The sequence below is a fragment of the Glycine soja genome, chromosome 14 (genome assembly GCF_004193775.1).
Source record: "Glycine soja cultivar W05 chromosome 14, ASM419377v2, whole genome shotgun sequence".
Classification (NCBI taxonomy): domain Eukaryota; kingdom Viridiplantae; phylum Streptophyta; class Magnoliopsida; order Fabales; family Fabaceae; genus Glycine; species Glycine soja.
In genome coordinates this window covers 50,457,038-50,476,579 of record NC_041015.1, presented here as the reverse complement: position 1 = coordinate 50,476,579, position 19,542 = coordinate 50,457,038, and the positions used below count along the sequence as shown (strand labels likewise).

General features: G+C 28.6%; 2 protein-coding genes across 2 annotated transcripts; both read left to right on the top strand.

Annotated features, from left to right (window-relative positions):
* The first annotated feature begins 671 nt into the window (after nucleotides 1-671).
* LOC114383590 (ADP-ribosylation factor-like protein 8c) lies at nucleotides 672-3,680 on the top strand. The gene is made up of 6 exons (XM_028343285.1): nucleotides 672-887; nucleotides 1,089-1,170; nucleotides 1,308-1,340; nucleotides 1,450-1,571; nucleotides 3,047-3,208; nucleotides 3,307-3,680. Exons 1-6 carry the CDS (start codon nucleotides 850-852, stop codon nucleotides 3,422-3,424), a joined length of 555 nt encoding a protein of 184 aa, XP_028199086.1. The 5' UTR covers nucleotides 672-849; the 3' UTR covers nucleotides 3,425-3,680.
* Nucleotides 3,681-12,938: 9,258 nt separating this feature from the next.
* Nucleotides 12,939-15,299, top strand: LOC114383480 (transcription factor MYB20). The gene is made up of 3 exons (XM_028343163.1): nucleotides 12,939-13,209; nucleotides 13,584-13,713; nucleotides 14,390-15,299. Exons 1-3 carry the CDS (start codon nucleotides 13,077-13,079, stop codon nucleotides 15,111-15,113), a joined length of 987 nt encoding a protein of 328 aa, XP_028198964.1. The 5' UTR covers nucleotides 12,939-13,076; the 3' UTR covers nucleotides 15,114-15,299.
* The last annotated feature ends 4,243 nt before the right edge of the window (nucleotides 15,300-19,542 follow it).

The following is a 19,542-nucleotide window of genomic DNA, read 5'->3' as shown; positions in this document are numbered from 1 at the left end:
GCAATGATTCTGTGTCAATATCTTTTTCAGAAAAGCTCCATGTTCATGGTTATGCAAAAAAAAAAAAAAAAAAATCTTTTTTCACACGCAAAACACTTGTACTCACGAAGCCATGCATCTTCTCACTTTGTCTTTGATCCATACGAGATTGAAGATTCTGATTTGTTTTGTTTGGAGATAGTATTTATTTGCGGAAACATTGAAATATTTCCTAAAAGATGATCACTTTCACGACACCATAAGCACCTAATGCCTCTAACGTTGAAATTGGTCAATAAAATTAATACATCGATGCAAAATAGATATAATTCAATATCTTCCTTAAATTATTTTAAACTGGTTAAAATTGTTTTTGGTAATCAATCTCCAACTTTCAATACTATACTAATAAATCCACGGTGAATAAAACATGGTCCAAAATGGAACACTTAACTTAATGGTATATGCTAGCCTGAAAAAAAGAAGTTATGGATCATTTGTATATTTTAGGATAAATAATCTATTTGATGATTTATTTTATTTTTTATTTAGTTTAGTAATTTATTTTAAAAAAAATAATTAATTTGATCATTTATCTTATTTTTTTATATTAATTTTAGTTCTTTATCTTTTAAAAAGTTAATTTGATCAATTTTTTTTCTTCAATTTAAAAATGGGGCGAAACTTGAACAGTATGTAGAGTAAAGTGGAGGAGAGTTTGAAACAGGTGTTATTATATGAAAGAAAGATACCTCGTATTTCCATCTTAGATTCCAATCCTTTCTTCCTTCAAATTCTATTCTATTTACCCTTTGTTGGTCCGCGAAGTTTCTTGTTCCCTCATCTTTCTCTTTCTTCGATTCACACACAATGGGTCTCTGGGATTCCTTCCTCAATTGGCTCCGCAGGTAAACCTCTTCTCCGCAATACTACTATTTTTTTGTACTTTTTTTCCCAATATTATTATCTCTCGAATTTCATCCCAACTTTTGGGATATGCTTTATTCATCGAGATTCAGGAAAGCCTTAAAAGTTGAGCCTAGGTTATTTGATTTTAAGGGTTCCTTTTAAGTTGAGGATTGTGACTTTCTGTTTGTTGTTTGTGTCAGCTTGTTTTTTAAACAGGAGATGGAACTTTCACTTGTTGGCCTTCAGAATGCTGGCAAGACTTCTCTTGTCAATGCAATTGCTGTGAGTTGCTGCAGCATTGCAATTTTGACTCAATTTAGAAATTAAACCCTGAAATTCAATTTCTGTTATTACTGTTATTGCTCTCATGGCCTTGTTTTGACATTACATTGATGTTTGGTTTTTTTGTTTACCTGCAGACTGGGGGCTACAGTGAGGACATGATTCCAACTGTGTGTATCTAGCTTTGCTTTTTGATTGAATCTTGAATTGTTGCATATTTGATGATTGTGAGCATGTTTGCCTTTGTAATTGAAATATAATTCTTGGTGTTAAACGCAGGTTGGGTTCAACATGAGAAAAGTGACTAAGGGAAATGTCACAATAAAGCTTTGGGACCTTGGGGGACAGAGGAGGTTCCGGTCAATGTGGGAGCGATACTGTCGTGGTGTCTCTGCTATTGTGTATTGTCTCTCTTACTGCTCTCTCTTTCAGATATATATTTGTGAGGGCAAGCATATGTATATACATTCACACACATGCATGTCTTTCATTGTGTTTTTTATGTTTTGGCTTTGAATCAAAAGTTGCCTATAGTGTTAGACTAATAGGATATTTGAGTATAGGGTATAGCGTTTTAAGGATAATGGTTTTTACCCCTCAAAAGTTCTCTCAAGAAGCTGGCAAAAAACTGATTATCCAAAATAAGTTTGAGCTAAACAAATACTGACTTGTGATTTTTAGGTTTTATATGCTATCTCTTTTCTTTTTTTTAACCTTTTAGTTTTTAGACTCCAAACAGGAAATTGTCTGCATTATGGAGGTTTTTGTAAATAGAGTTCCATTTCATCCCATTTTACTTAAGATACCTCATACTATTAGAGGGTTTTTTCTGGTTCTTTGGAGAAGTCTAGAATAATCAACAATGTAAATGATACCTTTATTCTTTCCCTAACTGTGCATTTGTTTGAAGAAATAGTAAGTTATTTTTGGGAAAGTGAACTTGGGAATATAATATTTTCATGTTATGATTTTTTTTTTTTAAAATTCCTGGGCATTATTAATTCCCTGGCAAGTGGCACATTCCTAAGTCTTGGCTTTTTTTTTTTTTTTTTCATTCCCATGATGAGGGATGGCTGGATGGCTATGTTGCTTTCCCTTTCCTAAGCTATCATGTCATCCAACCTTTGTGGCACTACCACTCCAACTTCTACCACAGTCTTTATCCCATCATTTGAATTTTGCAAAACATTTTCAAAAATGTTAAATGCTAGCCAAACATTCATAAGCATATTCTTTCTAGAAATGTCATATACCTTGAAACACAAAGACCTCCTAAGATCTTTTTAGGAATTCGGAGAAAAGGAAAATGTTAGTGAAGCCTACTCTTAAAATGATTACCTATTGCAATGACTAACTATCCTTTAAGTTTATTTAAGCTATCAAGAAAATACTCAGGAACAATTTTTATTTAGATCTCTAATATGGACCCTCATGCAAATAGACTTTGGGATTTAAGTGGAACAAATTTTATTTCACAACTACATATGCTGAAGCATAATTTGATATAAGATGGAAGTATTAAGAACTGAACTCCTGGCTTCCTCATGGAAGAGGCTCTAATGCCATATGATGTTTCACTCATCCTTGAAGGCATATGGATATTGTCATTTATATTTCTTAGATCTCTAACAACCTATAATACAGGATACTGACCCCAAAGGCATTTTTTATACTGTTGTCTTTTCCTGTTTATGTTTCAAACTCAAAGAACTTAATGCTTGGTTTTATCTATCGTTTCTGATGATCTAATGGAAGGTTGGTCATGCATGCTTCATCTTGTAGAGTGTTATTATGTATAGCTCTTTCAAGTTATTGGAAGTGTCCATTCTCCATGTTTTTACACTTTTGTTCTTTTCATTGATGGATGCAAAGACAGATATGTTGTAGATGCCGCTGATAGAGACAGTGTTCCAATATCTCGAAGTGAGTTACATGATCTATTGACAAAACCTTCTTTGAGTGGGATTCCTTTGCTTGTTCTTGGAAACAAAATTGACAAGTCAGAAGCTCTTTCTAAGCAAGCATTGGTAGATCAGCTGTGAGTTCTAGAAATCAATATTGCCTTATATCATCTTCTTTTTTTTATTATTGAAATTTGTCTTGATGCTTTATGATTTTCTCCTTGGGTGATTTCAGAGGACTTGAGTCAATTAAAGACAGAGAGGTCTGCTGCTATATGATTTCATGCAAGGATTCTGTAAACTTAGATGTAGTCATTGACTGGCTAATCAAACACTCAAAAACTGCAAAATGATCCTTGGTTTGACCAGTATTTCATTTTTAGTCAAAGATGCAAGGTGTTGAGGAAATTCCTTCTTGGTAGAATACATTTTCTTTAATTTAGTTGTGGTTCAAGTTTGTCTGTATAGTAATCAAACCAGGTCAGGTGACTCAAATCTTCCATGCAATGTTCTTATGTATCATAAACCGATTAGTTGATCTCATACATTTTTTTTGTGGTTTCTATTTTTAATAAAATACAAGTCCAACAAGTTTATTTGTCTGAAAAATTGAATAGTATTGTGTTCCTTATATGGGGGAAAAAGCTAAATCTTGATGAATGCTTCCCAAATAAAATTTATTCACCATTTGAAGGTGTACCAACTCTTGTCTTAGAATTTGAAAGTAGCAAATGCATTGAATATTTCTTGGCAATCAATTTATTATATACAAGAAAGGCGGGCATTATAGATTAGTTTGTGATTTTTTGGTATATATTTTTTTAGTTATCTAGAAAATGGCCGTGTTTTTTGTGAGTTGTAACGCTTGTTTTATGATAATATGTAGCAGCAAATAGTCACATGAGAAATGACCTGTGTATCTTTTCGGTTACAACAGTAAAAATGACCATGAAATTACTGGAGTTGAATGATGAATCTTTGGAAAATAGAAAACGCACAAATTTCGGAGTGTGATGTACAAGTACAACTATAGGGTTTTTCTTTCTAAGATGATACTAAAATAATAGTTATCAAAACAATATAAAATATAATTACCAATTTACGTATAATTAGAAAGCGCCTAATAGAAAGTTGTCATTGCTTTTTTACAAGTTTACGTTTTTTTTATTTAAGAAAACTGATAATACCTACTTGTTAGGAGTTTAACACCATTTTTTTTTATAATTTTTAAATAAAAATAAAAATATAATATAATAATTAATATATACAAATTTTAACGCATTAAGTTTTAAAATATAAAAAATAAAAGCAATAATTATAAAATATTTGTATATTGTAATTTTAGTTAAAATATACTTTTATCCTTCATCTTATTTTTGAAATTTATTTTGGTTCTTTAAAATTACTAAGAGAATTGAATTGGAGGATATGTTCAAGTTATAACTTCACTAAATAACTACAAAAAATATTTGGCTGATTACAATTTTTTTTAATACATCATTGGTTAATTAAATAGGTGACAAATTTTCAGTTTACTTTATTTTTATATTTATGATCAAGAAACTTCATTGACAAATTTGTGAGATCAGGTCTCGGGTGGTGGGTGATGGATAAGGGAAGTCTTCCTTATAATAATAATTTCAATATTTGAACTCTTAATATTATAGTAAAGTCTAACTTATAGTTCACTGTTACTGGTATTAATAAATAATACATGAATTGATACTGAAAAAAATATTACATTATTATTCAATTAAAATTTACAAACCATTATATATAATGATCTTATTAACTTATAATAACTATCATTAAAATAACATCAATAATGATATGAAATTAATTGACAGTTTAAAAACTTGTACTCAAGGTACATGCATATTAATTTTTTAAAGTACGTGACAAGTTGAAATGCAAAATTTCTTTTTGAAGAAAATTAAAGTTATAATAGCCTGATGTTTATTTTACAATTTTTGCATTCTTAATTTTTCCAACTGACCCTCCCCACCCCCCAAAAACTGTGTTTGTTTTCATTTTGGGTCCATAAAGAAATTTTTCATTATTGATACATGAGAAAAGAGACACTTCATGCCTGAATTTTTTTTCCATATTTTATTTTTTAATAGCGAGTAATTTTAAATTTGTGAAGATAATTATAAGAATAAAATAATAATTTATATTTATAATTATAAAAATAAAATGATATAAAAATATGTATACCAAAACACTTATATATCTTTATATATAGTTTTTATAGATACAAAGCTATATGTGGACTAGCTATGGACCAAAGAATGGCCCATAACCCATTAGATAGATGACTCCAAACCAATTTCTCAGAAGACCCACGACTTCATCTTTGTTTCTTGAAAAAAGAAAAAAATTATCTCTTCTGAAGCTTAAAAATATCTATTCTTTCTATATATTGCTAATTTGCTTAAATGGTCATTATTCAGTCAAATATATATATTTTATTTAGTGGACTTTGGCTATTGCCCAGCTGTCTGTGCTTAATTTTTTGTTTGGTCACTATAATAAAAATGAAATGATAAATACATATAAGTATTTTTCACAAAAGTTTCACTAAACATGAAAATCGTGGCTGAGATTTTCTTGCCAATTACTATCCAGCAGCCCTAAAAATATCAACTATTTTTGGGTAGACTTTTGCGATAATCTTTGTCTTTAATTTCATCCACTAGTTTTCGTGCTAAAACATGTTAATTAGCACATTTCTTCAATGGCGTCTGCGTTATGCTAAATTATTGCACTTCTTCCTCAAAACTATTTTGAATGCAACGTTTTTGACGTAAGTTCCCCCCTATAGCATTAATTGGAAATTTCTACATATGCAATGCATGATCGAAAATCCATGAAATATCTTGGAGAAAACGAATTAATTAACGGAGAAGAAAAAAATCACCCCAGGCAATATATTTTTTCTCTGAAAATTTCAAGTATATTTTTCCTCGTTGAAAATTTTGTGGATTTGAGAGAAGCACCTGTTAACATTTGAGTTGACTGTGAAGTCAGCAACGTCAAATTTTAAGCTTCTTGAGGTAACAATTATGATGTAAGCGTGAAGTGTCATGAATAGAGAAATTAGATTAAATTGTATATTTACATGAAGGAAAATATGCATATAATATATATTAACCACCTAATCACCTAAAAATTGACCAAATCACAATTGAGATTTTTGATTTGTTAAGAGCTCTACACGCATGCACTTGTTTGTCTAAAGGTGTTAAGTACTCGATCTCAACAATGCCGAGAGGAAGTTCAAAAGAGCACGTTGTTCTATAGTTCTTTCTTTTCTTCCCCTCATAGTTGTGTACTTGTATATAATTATTTTCATTAAATATTGCATTAGACATTAGACATGATGAAAAAACTTTCCAATTAAGCACAACATATTTTGAAACCTAGCTAGTTCCATGATTCACAAAATTCTCGCTCGTTATAGTCAAGAATTTATTTATTTTGTTGGATGATATTGAAAATCATTGCCCCCCAGGACTTTGCGACTCTGAGATTTCAAACACTTTTTAACATAATAACACAGGCATCATTCCTCACGCTTGTTGTGTAGGACAATTATGTCTCTCACTGACATGTGAAAGGGCAAAAGAAGATAAGTGGTTGCATACACCAGCCACACGTTAGAGTGACCTCAAAATTTATGATATAAAATGATTAAAAAAATTGTCTAAAGTTCAAAGTCACTTCTATTATATATGACTTATTAGGTGGCACTACGCAGGTGAGTCCAAGATGGGTAGTTGTTGTTGTAAGTCAAGGATTTATACTCTACTGAGAGAATTTAATAAAGCATAAAATATATCTTACCAAATCGAATTAACCAGCAGCAGTTTTGTCAAGAAACCGGGATACATAAAGAAAGAGGACACGTACAAATACAATTTTTGTACAATTTTAGTTTTTTTTTTAATTATTTGTCTATTTTTAGTTTTTTGTTCATCAGTTTTAGTCTATATGGTGTTAAATTTTTACCCTTTTGTTGTTCATTTTAAATCCTTCTTGTTTAAGGACTAAAATTCATAAATTAAAATAAATGAGGACATAAAAATAGATTAAAAAAAAAGAATTAAAATATGAAATCTGAAATTGTATAAATACAAAAGTTTATTTAATACACACACACAGATATAGATATATATATATTACGAAATACAGCAGCAGTTTGGTCAGGAAACCAGGATACAGAAACACAGAGGATAGGTACAAATCCAAATAAAATAAAATAACGGTCTTCTTAACTAGTGTTCTGATTTATTTAGTTCTTTGAAGGAACTAGTGTTCTCATTAAGAGATTAATAAAAGTATACTCAGACGTATTAGTAATACTTTTTAATATATTTTTTAACTATTGTTTCTTTTTTTTATTGTATAATGAGACGTAGTAGTAACTTTATTTTGTTTCTTTAATCACATTGGTTACTCTTTGTCATTAAATAAATATAGATACAAAAATGATGTAGATAGATAAAAACAACTAAGTGAACGTACGTCCCCTAAACTTATTATACCTACACAATTAATCTTGCTGTCAACAACTCAAACTCGGAGAAGATTTATAATTTCAACTTGGGGACCGATAGCTGTTAGAAGAAGCAGGACTAATCTTCAGTTATTAAATATATAGATTCTTCCAATTTGGAGATACAACTTAATTTTTGGGACCTATGGTAGAGAACTAAATCGCTAGGGTTTTTGACCATGCATAAATTAATAAAAATGATGTATATCGTATCATTGGAAGGAAACTCAACAAATAATAAACCAAAAACAGAGCTGTTAATGGAGTAAGTAAATGTTATCGGCTAGAGTAGGTTGATTTCAACAATAAAAGAAATTAATTTTTTTGCCAAGTCGATCAATAAATAGAGATTATATATGATTATGATAGTCTTCTAGGGAACTAGGGGAGCTCAAATTGAGATAAGGATATGCTTGTACGGTCAAACACATTATTATAATCATGTGTCCTAATGAACAGTACAAAAATATTAATTAGAAATTTAGAATTATAAACTTTCGTTGTTGACAAATATGAACCTTATATGTGTATTTTGGTATAACTATTAAAGAACTCTTTGTACTTTGTATATCAGTTGATTATTGTGTCTTATCCATATCTAGACAAATTTAACAAGTGAAATTGAGTGTTGCATGATTTTTTAGACACGTTCAATGATAATGATAATTTCTTGCCATGATCAAAGTGATTTGCTTTGCTCTCTGACGGATATTAGGTGCCATTTGTTTAGAGTTTGATAAAATTGATTTTCAACGGTTGAATGTGATTAAGATACGAGAGATAATTATGACTATTGTTTAAGTTAAAAAAAAAAAACTATGTTTAAGAATTTTGAGGACACTTCACGTCCCTACACTATATATATAAGGATAACGCGATACATGTTTAAGAATTTTTCCCTTCTATAATTTTTCAACTTTCCAAAGTGTATAGTTTCTGCCCTCCATTGACTTTTTATTGTTCGCTTCCCTTAGCAAACAATCTTTCAATATAATTTTCTCCAAATTAATGAGTGTCTTCATTATTTTTCTTGTTGGGATAACGTTATATATATATATATGAACATGATAAAGTACAGGACGAATATATATTTTAACCAACCATGATTGCGTTAAAATAGTGAACTTCGTTTTCTGAATCATATATTAATATGTGGGATATATTTAAGCAGACAAAACATCACTCTTCTTTCGCAAGTGAAGCAACAATTTGGATAAAACAATTACAGTTGAGTCCATTCACCATATGGGACGATGATATTTTCATGACATAATAGTCAACAGCAAAAATAGTTTGCAAATGTCAAATTCAAACGTTGCTACTACTCTCTTCTGGGTTGTTGCTGTTTCATTTTCTCCACTCAAAAATAGCAGGCAGATATACATACCTAGGCAAATTCATTCAGTCAGCAAGACACACAAATAATAATAATAATAATAATAATAATAATAATAATAATAATAATAATAATAATAATAATCACATGTACCTCTCGATAGTAACGTAGCATTACTTAAATCTTTTTTTAATATATAGAAATTAAACTAAGATATTAAAAAATTTATAATAATTTATGCATATTGCTTAACCAAACCAGGTAGATTCCTCGTAGCATTACTTGAATCTAGAATTGACTATATTATCTTGAATTCTTGATTAATTAATCTTTGTTTTTTTTTTCTTCGTGTACAATGGCTCTTGTAAGCAGAATACTTCCAATTTTTATCAAAATTCAAAAGCACCTTAATATTTTCGATCTCCTATCATGAATGGCCAGAATAATTTATATGTAATATTTATAAAATTTGTCACTAAAATTTAATGATTCCAAAATAAATGAAAGACGAAAAGCATTTTTTTATCATTAAATTTGATTACTATTTCATTGATTATTTTTTAGTGATGATCAATGAAGGGCCTGAATAATAATTTTTTTAAAGTTTAATTTCTATGTACCACTAGTGGTAAAAATATTACATTATCAGTTAATAAAAAGTAATGATAATTATGACTTTTGAATTGTTAGTGTATCAAGCATTTAATTATAAATTTAATATTGCATTTATGGTTATGAGAACTCATCTTCAGCAGCATTTAGAAATCGTAACGCCTTTTCATTTCATCATTTTTTTATTGATCATTTAATTTCAACATGATAAGGCTTGACCTGTGCTTCTGCTCAGCCAAGTGCATAAATCATAATCTTTGTCTAGATATATAGAACTCATTCGTAAGATGGCAAAAATATAACACCCGTGTGGTAACACAGTGTCATTGAATACCAACATCGATTGAAAAATCGTCTTTCAAGGATAACCTTTCTACATTGGTTGTGTAGTTCAACCGATGTACAATGTGAACTTTCTACATCGATTTTGAGGTTAACAATATTCCATGGGGATTGTTAATCAACTATATATGAACTCAGAATAATAAAATATTGTGTGATATATAATTAAAACTCTATCTGAGTGTGTTAGCAATTCTATTCCACGGGGGTCGGGGAATTCATTAATCATCTATCTGAGTGTATACACAATGAAGAATAACATACTAAAGTACCTTGTTGCCTATTAAAAAAAAAAATACTAAAATACCTTGTCATTTTATTAATCATCTCTAGTGGGATATCTTTATTTTGTAGCTATTATATCATTTTTTGGAAATATTAGCCCACTCTATTCAAGTTGGAGTCAGACAATGCTTAAAAACTCCATCGAGTCTTAATATATATAGTTGTATTTTCAGGTATCAAACTTAGGATTACTGATTAAGTTTGAATCAGTCTCTATCAGCTACGCATTCCGTGGTTTGATTATTATTATATCTGAGGTCAGATCGATTTCAAAAAGTTTATAGATATAAAGCTAGGTTACTCGGGTGTATTTATTTTCTGTATACGTATTTTGATTTGAACACGTTATCAGCTTGTTATGTCATGTTATCCCCCTTAATGTCATGGCAAGAAAGCAAATTTGAAAAAAAGTGTATAAAGTAGGGTGTAATTAGACAAAATCCCAAAAATATACCAATAAAATCTCAAAACAAAAAGAGAGCAACAGAATCTTGATCAAGTGTCACAATATTCATAGGAAAATATTCATAGTTAAGGAGATGGAATAGAAACTTTTATTTTAAAATATTTATTATACAAAAAGATAGGTGATTAAAAGTATTTGATAAAATATATTTTCTCAATGTTTGTCACAGCTGATGCTGTAGGAACTGTGTTCCTTCATTTGTAATCTTTTCTTTAGTTTTCATACTTATAAAAAAAGATTTACAATACTTTTTTTAATCATTTTTACAATTTTCAAAAATAAAAGAGTGCAATATTTTATAATTATACATAAAATTAAACATAAAAATAACAAAATTTACTTAAATTATATATTGTTTGGCTATTTTTTCTCAACGTTGGTTGTTATTCCTTTCGTTATTCTGAATTATTAAACTACGAGAGGCTCATGCTGTATGACACCATCGTTGAGTAGCTCACAAATCCTAAGTGTCTGTTTGTATAATTTTGGTAATAGAGTGGGAAAAGGTCAAACCTTATGATCACGCACAAATAATCTTTCAAGACCCAAATAGATAAAAAGAAAGAAAATACATATAAATGTGATGTGAGGATGGCTAAGGTTGGTTTGGAAAAGGTTTTTTTATAATTATATTTAGATGTAAATTTTGAAAAATTTTCTAATGGTTCAACAATTTTATTTTAACCCACTAAGATTAACTTAGTGATAAAGTGAAGATATAAGGTTGATTCAATAAGTGATGAACGATAAAAGGAGAATAAAGAGATCACAAGTTTAAATTCTTCTAGCTAATATTTCTAATTAAACTATTAAATTAATCTTTGCCAATAAATAAATAAAACTTAGTGATAAAGTGTTTGGGTAGTACAAAGTTTTAGGTTAAAATTTTATAGTTGTTATTGCATAAAAGAATAATAGCACTATTTTAATGTTGTATTTTTTTTTCAAAAATATAAGATTGTACTTTAATTTTAAAACTATAGATTATATTTCCAACAACTTATCATTTTTTAGAAAAAATATCCAATATATATTATCATATTATGAAATTTTTTTTCTTTCTATTTTTTTATTACACATCTAAAGTTATGTTCTGTAAAATTAGTTGAAAGCTAAACAATTAACCGAAACTTGAAAAAGTTACAAATTGTTGACTGAAAATTGAAAAATTAATTTATTAAATCATAAATATTCAATAAAACTAATTGCTGAAATAACAAAGAAGTGTAAAATGACTTAAAAATAATAAAATTATAGTTTATTTAAAAAGGATAATTAGAAAATTTGATAAATATATTAAAGATAAGAAAAATATAAAAAAGTTAAAAGTTAACGTTTTAAAAAAATTAAAAACTATCAAGAAAATCTTATTTATTGAACAATTACATAAATTTTTTAACTTTTAAAAAAATTACAAATTAACTGAAATAATATAATATAAATTAACAAGTTTTTATTTTTGAACCAAGAATATCAGTTAGGAGCTCATAACTAATCATTTGTAACTTTTATCACATGTATAAGAGATAAAATTATTTATTTATTTTATCTAAAATAACAATTAATCCGTGCCCTTTTATTTTGTTGCCATTGGGGGCGACTCTAGCTTATTATATGGATACGTTTGGCCCTCCCATTTGTCGTTCAAAAAATAATAGTTGCAAATTCTTTTGACAACATTTTATTATCATTTGGCCTAGGTCTAACCTATTTTTCTAGGAAGGGAATAGAAATCTAAATCGGAATATTCAAATTTCAAATTTCTGTTTATTGACTTGATGTTTTTATCCAGCCACAATATTAATTTCTCTCTGTCTCTCTTGTTCTCACTTCTCACCACGTTCACACATTGGAAGTAGTAGTTATTATAAATGGAAAAAAGGTTCGAGAAAAAAGACTTGTGACTACTTAATTCTCTTACCATCCTCATAGCCATAGTTTTTGAGTTAGTGAGTGGAGTATCTCACGCTTCCATCACAAGCAAAACTGGTGGATGAGGTGGTGCTTTCTGATTGAGACCCGGCACGTGCCTCATCCCCAATGCACACGTGTTCATTTTAAACACAAATTCGTAACCAATAATACAAGAACAATACAAGAAAGTAGTATTAGAGAAAGAAGTTGTATTGAATAGTACACACAATTTAGTTCATCAATAAATAAATAAAATAAAATAAAAAATTGTGATAGTGGGATTTTAGGACTTTTGGCGACTTTGGAGTTTAGAGGGGTTGATTTCTATAAATAAATAAGTTGGTGGTGGTGCTCTATCCTAACTTATGTGCATATTCATTCCTCTTAGCTCCCTTATACTCTCTGTGTCTCTTTCTCTATTTCTGAATCTCATAGGGGATATTATTCATTGTTCATAACTTGGCTTTGTAGCATTTTCCCTTTTGGTATAAAATGGGAAGGCAACCTTGTTGTGACAAAGTTGGGTTGAAGAAGGGGCCATGGACTGCAGAGGAGGATAAGAAGCTCATAAGCTTCATCCTCACTAATGGCCAATGTTGCTGGAGAGCTGTTCCTAAGCTAGCAGGTCTCCTCAATTTAGTCCTTAATTTGTAGCCATCCAAATCATTTATGAATAATGAATGAAGCTGAAATGCATCAGTTTTTCATGCTTTCTTTGTTATTTGGTTATTGAATATCTTTAAAATGGTTCTGCAATATTTTGCTTTATGGTCAATTGGATTGTGGTCTTTCTTCATGGTTCCTCTGTTCAGCAGCTCCTTTGATTTCTATTTTGTCAATGACAATGAAATCAAGCACCACTCAAAATTGGCATACTCTTTCCAACTTTTAGTTTGAACTAATCTTCAAAAACATAAGGTTACAACAAAAGTTAGAGCTTGCAGAAACAATGACTTTACTAAAATTAAAACTAAACAATTGGAGTGTGACTTCATGCAGGACTATTAAGGTGTGGGAAGAGTTGCAGGCTGAGGTGGACAAATTACTTGAGGCCAGACTTAAAGAGAGGCCTTTTATCTGAATATGAAGAAAAAATGGTCATTGATCTTCATGCTCAACTTGGCAATAGGTTATTTCCTGATCCACTATTTTTCCTTTGTTTGCTTTTTCTGCATGTTTATTTTTCCTTGAAGGACCTTTCTAATCATTAAAATTAATGATTACTACAGTGCTTATTTGAAATCTACTAGGCTAGGCTTATCTCAGGAAATGATTCAAAGCTCTAAAGATATATTAAGTTTCACCAAACGCACCAACCTAATTGAATTTATTATTTTAATAATACATACACCCCAAGTTGTAATTTTCTTTATTCATCTTAGGCACAAGCCGTGGTCCCATGTCTCACACCTGGGAGGGAAAGTAGGCGTATAAAAATTGCAGAATAAGCTCTTTTCTTTTCATTTTATTTTTCATTTTTTCAGGACTAAAAAAAGAAGATAAAAGAAACTTCTCATGATTGCAGTTAAAATTGACTAAAATGAGGTGTCATAGACGTAGAAAAGCAAATTTTGGCCAAATTTGTCTTGTGGGGAATTTTTTTGTGATTTCGTAGCTTGCATGGCATATGGAGCATTTTAGTGGCTATAAAGTCATTCTACCTTTCAAGTGATCTCCGCGTGAACCTTATGTTAATGATGGAATCTTTCTTTCATTTTCGCGTGTTTTCTTTTGTAATCAATACTATATACTATTTAATACTACTATATATCATTTTACTAATTGTCATTTTCCTTTTTACTCAGATGGTCCAAGATTGCTTCTCATCTCCCTGGAAGAACTGATAATGAGATAAAAAACCATTGGAACACCCACATAAAGAAAAAGCTCAAGAAAATGGGCATTGATCCTGTCACACATAAGCCACTCCCTAATGCAACAGAACAAACAAAAAATCAAACCAAACAAGAACAACAACTACACCACCAACCAGTAGAAGAAGAGCAGAACCAACAACCTTTGCAAGTTGACTTTGACCCCAAAGATGACCCAAATAAGGAGCCAGAGACTTCACTGGAGTCATCAACCATCACAGAAGAAGCCATATTGGAAGACCAAATCATCACACCCCTATTTGACAAAATGGAGCTAATGAATGGTTTCTGCACGGATGAAGTTCCAATAATTGAACCTGATGAGATTCTAATGCCTTGTGGACCTTCCTCTTCATCCACTTCTTCTTCATCTTCTTCAAATTCAACCATTTTCCTTGAAGACTTGCAGCTACCAGATTTTGAATGGTCTTGTAATTACAATGATAATAGTACTACTACCCACAACAACAACAACAACAACAACAGCAGCAGCAGCAGCATGGACTTGTGGGATGAAGACATTATTGGCAAACTTAATTGGCTGATTAATGAAGATGATGATAGTGATATTGAAAACCAAGTGTTTGATGCTTCTCTCACTCAGTTCTCAAAAATGTTCATGGATTCAGAATCTTGGGCATATGGCTTGTTTTGATTTGAATTTTTCTCCCCCTTGTTTGCAATTTGCTTCTAAGTTTTTGAGAAGAATAAACGGTTAATCATTTATTAGGAAGAACACAACTCTTGTTTAGCATTACCAACTTTTCACCCCTCTAACTTTTCACTTTATCATGTAAAAAACCACATGTAATATAATAATGGAAATAAGTTTCTTTCTTTATTTGTTTGTTTTTTTTTTAAATTTAATAGATATACATTGTTAATATAAATGTCTTTATTTTGTTAATTAATAAAAAACTATTTTTTATTATGATTTATAGTTTGTGATTCAATAATAATATAAAAGACTTGTACATTATTATTACATGTATTATTGGGAATTCTTGTCTTTTTCTTACCAGCTTTCTGTTTATTTATTTCTTTTATTATGACTCAAATATGAAAAATTATTGCCTCTCATCCTTGTGACATACATGCATGTTGGTTTGTTGTTCTATTCGGTAGATGCTTTTTCTTTTTTCTTTTTTTTTTTTTTTGTATGATTGAGGTGGTTCTAATACAAGTTTCAGAGTGCTTATCTTTAAAAAAAGTTCCTAGCTTCATATAACTAAAAGTCATCTTTATTTTATTTTAAGGTTTTGTTAAGCAGCCTCCTTGGAACACTGATTTAGAAATGATAATAGAATTTTTTTATTAAAAAAATCATGTTAAGAATACATTAATATATAAATAGTACTGTATATCAAGAAGCATAAAAAGTAATGTATATAAATATTTTTACCAATAAAACTTTTTAGTTTTTTGGTGGAATAAGGAATACAAAAACAACTAAAATCCACACGGAAAATCAACAAAGGAATAGTCAACTAACAAGAAAACAAAGATAGAATTTAGGACAACATCAAAATCTATTTCTGTAATATGTATGGATAGAATGAACTTGGCGAAGGCATCTGCCACCTATTATTGCAATACTGCATAATTTGAGTGATGAAGTTATGGCAAGACATTCGAAGCTGACATCCATTTTGGAGGAGATTTAGAGTTACAATTGTGAATTATATTTGACAAGAATATTTCTAAAATCACAATTCTAAGTCAGGTTAATCCTTCAAAATCTAAATGGGTTAAATCCCTGAAGGTAGAGGAATAAACAATGATAAATTCATTCTTACTAGTTACTATTTAAAAAAAAAATCAAAAAAAGAAATTCGTAGTTAATTAGAAAAGGAACAGGACAGACAAATCAGTAATAGACAAAATCGTTCAAAGAAAATGATATGCAGATGTGTGAACCTAATTAAAAGACTTTGAATTTAAAATATTTTTATGAAGAAGTTCTTGTATAGAAACAATCTACGAAAGATATTTAGACTAAAATAATAAATGACATAATTATTATTATTATTAGAGAGTTTCTATTGTGATATTTCAATAATTTGAGGATTTTGATATTCTTAATTTTTTTTTCTAATCAAATTATATGTCATATTTTTTATTAATTATTTTTTTGTTTTTCCAATTACTTCATGACTATTATTTTTAATTTTTTTAGAAATTACAAACCTTTTTTAAATTAGAAAATATGATTAAAAATAATTTTAGAAGTGTGAATTCTAAAATCGTTTTAGATACTTTCAACACTTTTTATAAAACTTATGCTTAAGAAATGATAAGAAGAAATTTTTAAACCCTAAATCCCAAAAGTTTTTTTTATTATAAAAATGTTGAAAATAATTAGAATTCAGACTTCTAAATTATCTTTAATCATATTTTTTAATTTAAAAAATTTATAATTTTAAAATTTTTAAAAAATAATGATAGAAGACTAATTTGGAAAAACAAAAAAAAAATAATTAATGAGAAGATAAAATGTAATTTGATTGATTAAAAAACTAACGGTATCAAAATCCCTTAAATTATTGAAAGCACCCTAGAAACTTTCTTAATGATGCTATTAAGTAACTTTTATCAACATATTTATGCAACAATATAATTAACAGAAAATGGAAATAAATGTCATATATTTATTGACATATTAAGTACAAGTTTCATCACAGAAATCTTTAGCCAGTGTCTGAAAATGCAAACTGGGGTTTGTCTTCTTTTATTGACCTCTACTTTTTTAATGTGTTGCAAGTCTTTCAACTTTCAGCACGCTCTTGCATTCACACGCGCATTTTGTCGCCTTTTGCCTTTGGTCCAGTATGCAACATGGATAAATCATTTTATTTATTTATTTTGAGGAAATCGATTAATCAATTCAATTAAATATAATCTGGCAAATTGAAATCGAATAATTTAAAATTTATTAAATCAAAAAATTGATTTTTTTTAATTTTTTATCAGATTAAATTTGATTTTGGATTTAAATTTTAAATTTGTTTCAACCCAAACTGAACTCTTTTTTTTTTTTTCAAAATAAACTGAACTTCTACACACATAGTTTTATTTAAAAATCATCATATAACTCATGGTAAAAGTAGAAATTTATAAACCCATTATACCAACTTATCTTACTCATTATCTCATTTAGCTGTTAATCTGTTCTTATGATGTTTAAAATTGAGATTATTTTTTTATTAGATTTGATAATTGATGCTTTGAGTTAATCTTCAATAATAACTGGCCTCTCTAGTGTTTACGGAGTATCAAATTTTTTTTTTATAAAGAATATCATATAATCAATTAATGTACGGCATTATAAAAAAAATAATGTACAGACATAAAATCAAATATGATGTTTTAATTTCCATAATAGTTTAAGCTCTTGAAAGAATTGATGCACGTAAAGAGTAACTATAATAGAAAAAAAGTTACACACTGAAATTATAAAATAGTTTTATACTTCTTTTGGATTCATATATAAATAAAAATAATTTTTTTTACATTGATTAAGAAAGTTAATTAAACTTATTTAATTTTATTAATCTTGAGTAAAAAATAAGATTATTCTTAAAATGTTTTTTTTATTGAAACTTGATATCATAAATAAAATAAAATTCTTAAGAAAAAAGTTACGACTAAATGAATGATGTTTTAGAAATAATATTATAAAATAGGAATAAAATTAGTTAAATTTATTTATATTTAAATCCAAAATATAAGTAATTTTTCGATTATATATAAATTCAGAGGAAATATAATGTAAAATTACATTATCATCCGTACATACCCATTAAACTTTAACTATTTTTTAGTGCACACTTTGAAATAATTGAACAAATTAAAGTAAAACAAGTTTGAATGCTTGGTATTTTGTTTTTAAACAAAATGTTGTGGATATGTTTTAGACATTCTGATTGCTAATTACAAAATAATCTTGAATTGGTGTGATATAACCTTAATAAATGGTTTTTATATTTTGTTTTAAAATTCTAAGGAGATCTTATTAGACCTAAGGAATGAGAAAAGGAGATATAGCTAGGGAATCAAAATCCCATTATATAACCACATATATAATCAGAATATAAAAAACACAAATATAAAGAATTGGGGGATATTAATGGAGCTAGGTTTTATGTGGTGAATAATGATAAATGATTAATTATAGGAGACGGACTAATTAGTAGTATTGGTTGGTCAAAATTAATACGTTTATTTGTTGATTTTCTAATATAAAACTATGATAAAAGTAATTAACTTTTGTAAATTTTGGTGAATAAACTAATAAAGAAGATTTTCAAATTAATAAAATATTTTATAAATTTTGGTGAATAATTTTAAACATTCTAAATTTGCTTTAATTGACCGAAAACCAATAACAACTAACATAAATCTGCAACCTCTTTTTTTTTTTTTATAAAAAGAAAACATGATAATATTTTTGGAGGCTTCAACTGGCTATGTATTGGCATTTTCCCTTACCCAGTGCTACCAAAAATGGGGGTCAATATCATTACAAGGAACAGAGACATTTATTTAGTCATACAATTAGTGTGAGAAAAATAAGAAGAAAGAAAGAGTTTTAAAAATGTAAGAATAAGTCTGCTGAATTATACCTAATGTCGTGCGCATCATTCTCAATCCATATACCATGTACGCGTTCTTTGCTCATTGAATCTACATGCAGAAAAAATCAACATGCATAAGTACAAGCAGAATGATACTTCCTCAAAATAACTAATCATTTATGTCTTTTATACATAGTCACAATCGAAAACAAGATATAATATTATAATAATCAGTTAGATTCTTTTTTTTTTTTCAATTTTGAAAAATTCTTACTAGCTAGTCTCTCTCTCTCCCCCTCAAAATAACTAATATATATATATATATATATAATTTATACAGTGTCAGTTTACAAACAAAAATTATTTAATTTTTTTTTGTGCCACACATGCAACTATTTTATGTTTAAAATTATAAATTAATCTCACGATTTATGTAGCATACAATAACCCCTTTTCATGAGATTTCATGTAGCTATACCTCAACACTTGGAATCCAATTAGAAAAATTTA

Bases quoted from the DNA above. Each gene is read 5' to 3' on its own strand.
- LOC114383590 (XM_028343285.1), top strand. From the start codon at position 850: ATGGGTCTCTGGGATTCCTTCCTCAATTGGCTCCGCAG. The intron at 888-1,088 runs GTAAACCTCTTC...TGTTTGTGTCAG, and splicing joins TTCCTCAATTGGCTCCGCAG to CTTGTTTTTTAAACAGGAGA. The intron at 3,209-3,306 runs GTGAGTTCTAGA...GGGTGATTTCAG, and splicing joins CAAGCATTGGTAGATCAGCT to AGGACTTGAGTCAATTAAAG.
- LOC114383480 (XM_028343163.1), top strand. From the start codon at position 13,077: ATGGGAAGGCAACCTTGTTGTGACAAAGTTGGGTTGAAGAAGGGGCCA. The intron at 13,210-13,583 runs GTCTCCTCAATT...GACTTCATGCAG, and splicing joins AGCTGTTCCTAAGCTAGCAG to GACTATTAAGGTGTGGGAAG. The intron at 13,714-14,389 runs GTTATTTCCTGA...CTTTTTACTCAG, and splicing joins CATGCTCAACTTGGCAATAG to ATGGTCCAAGATTGCTTCTC.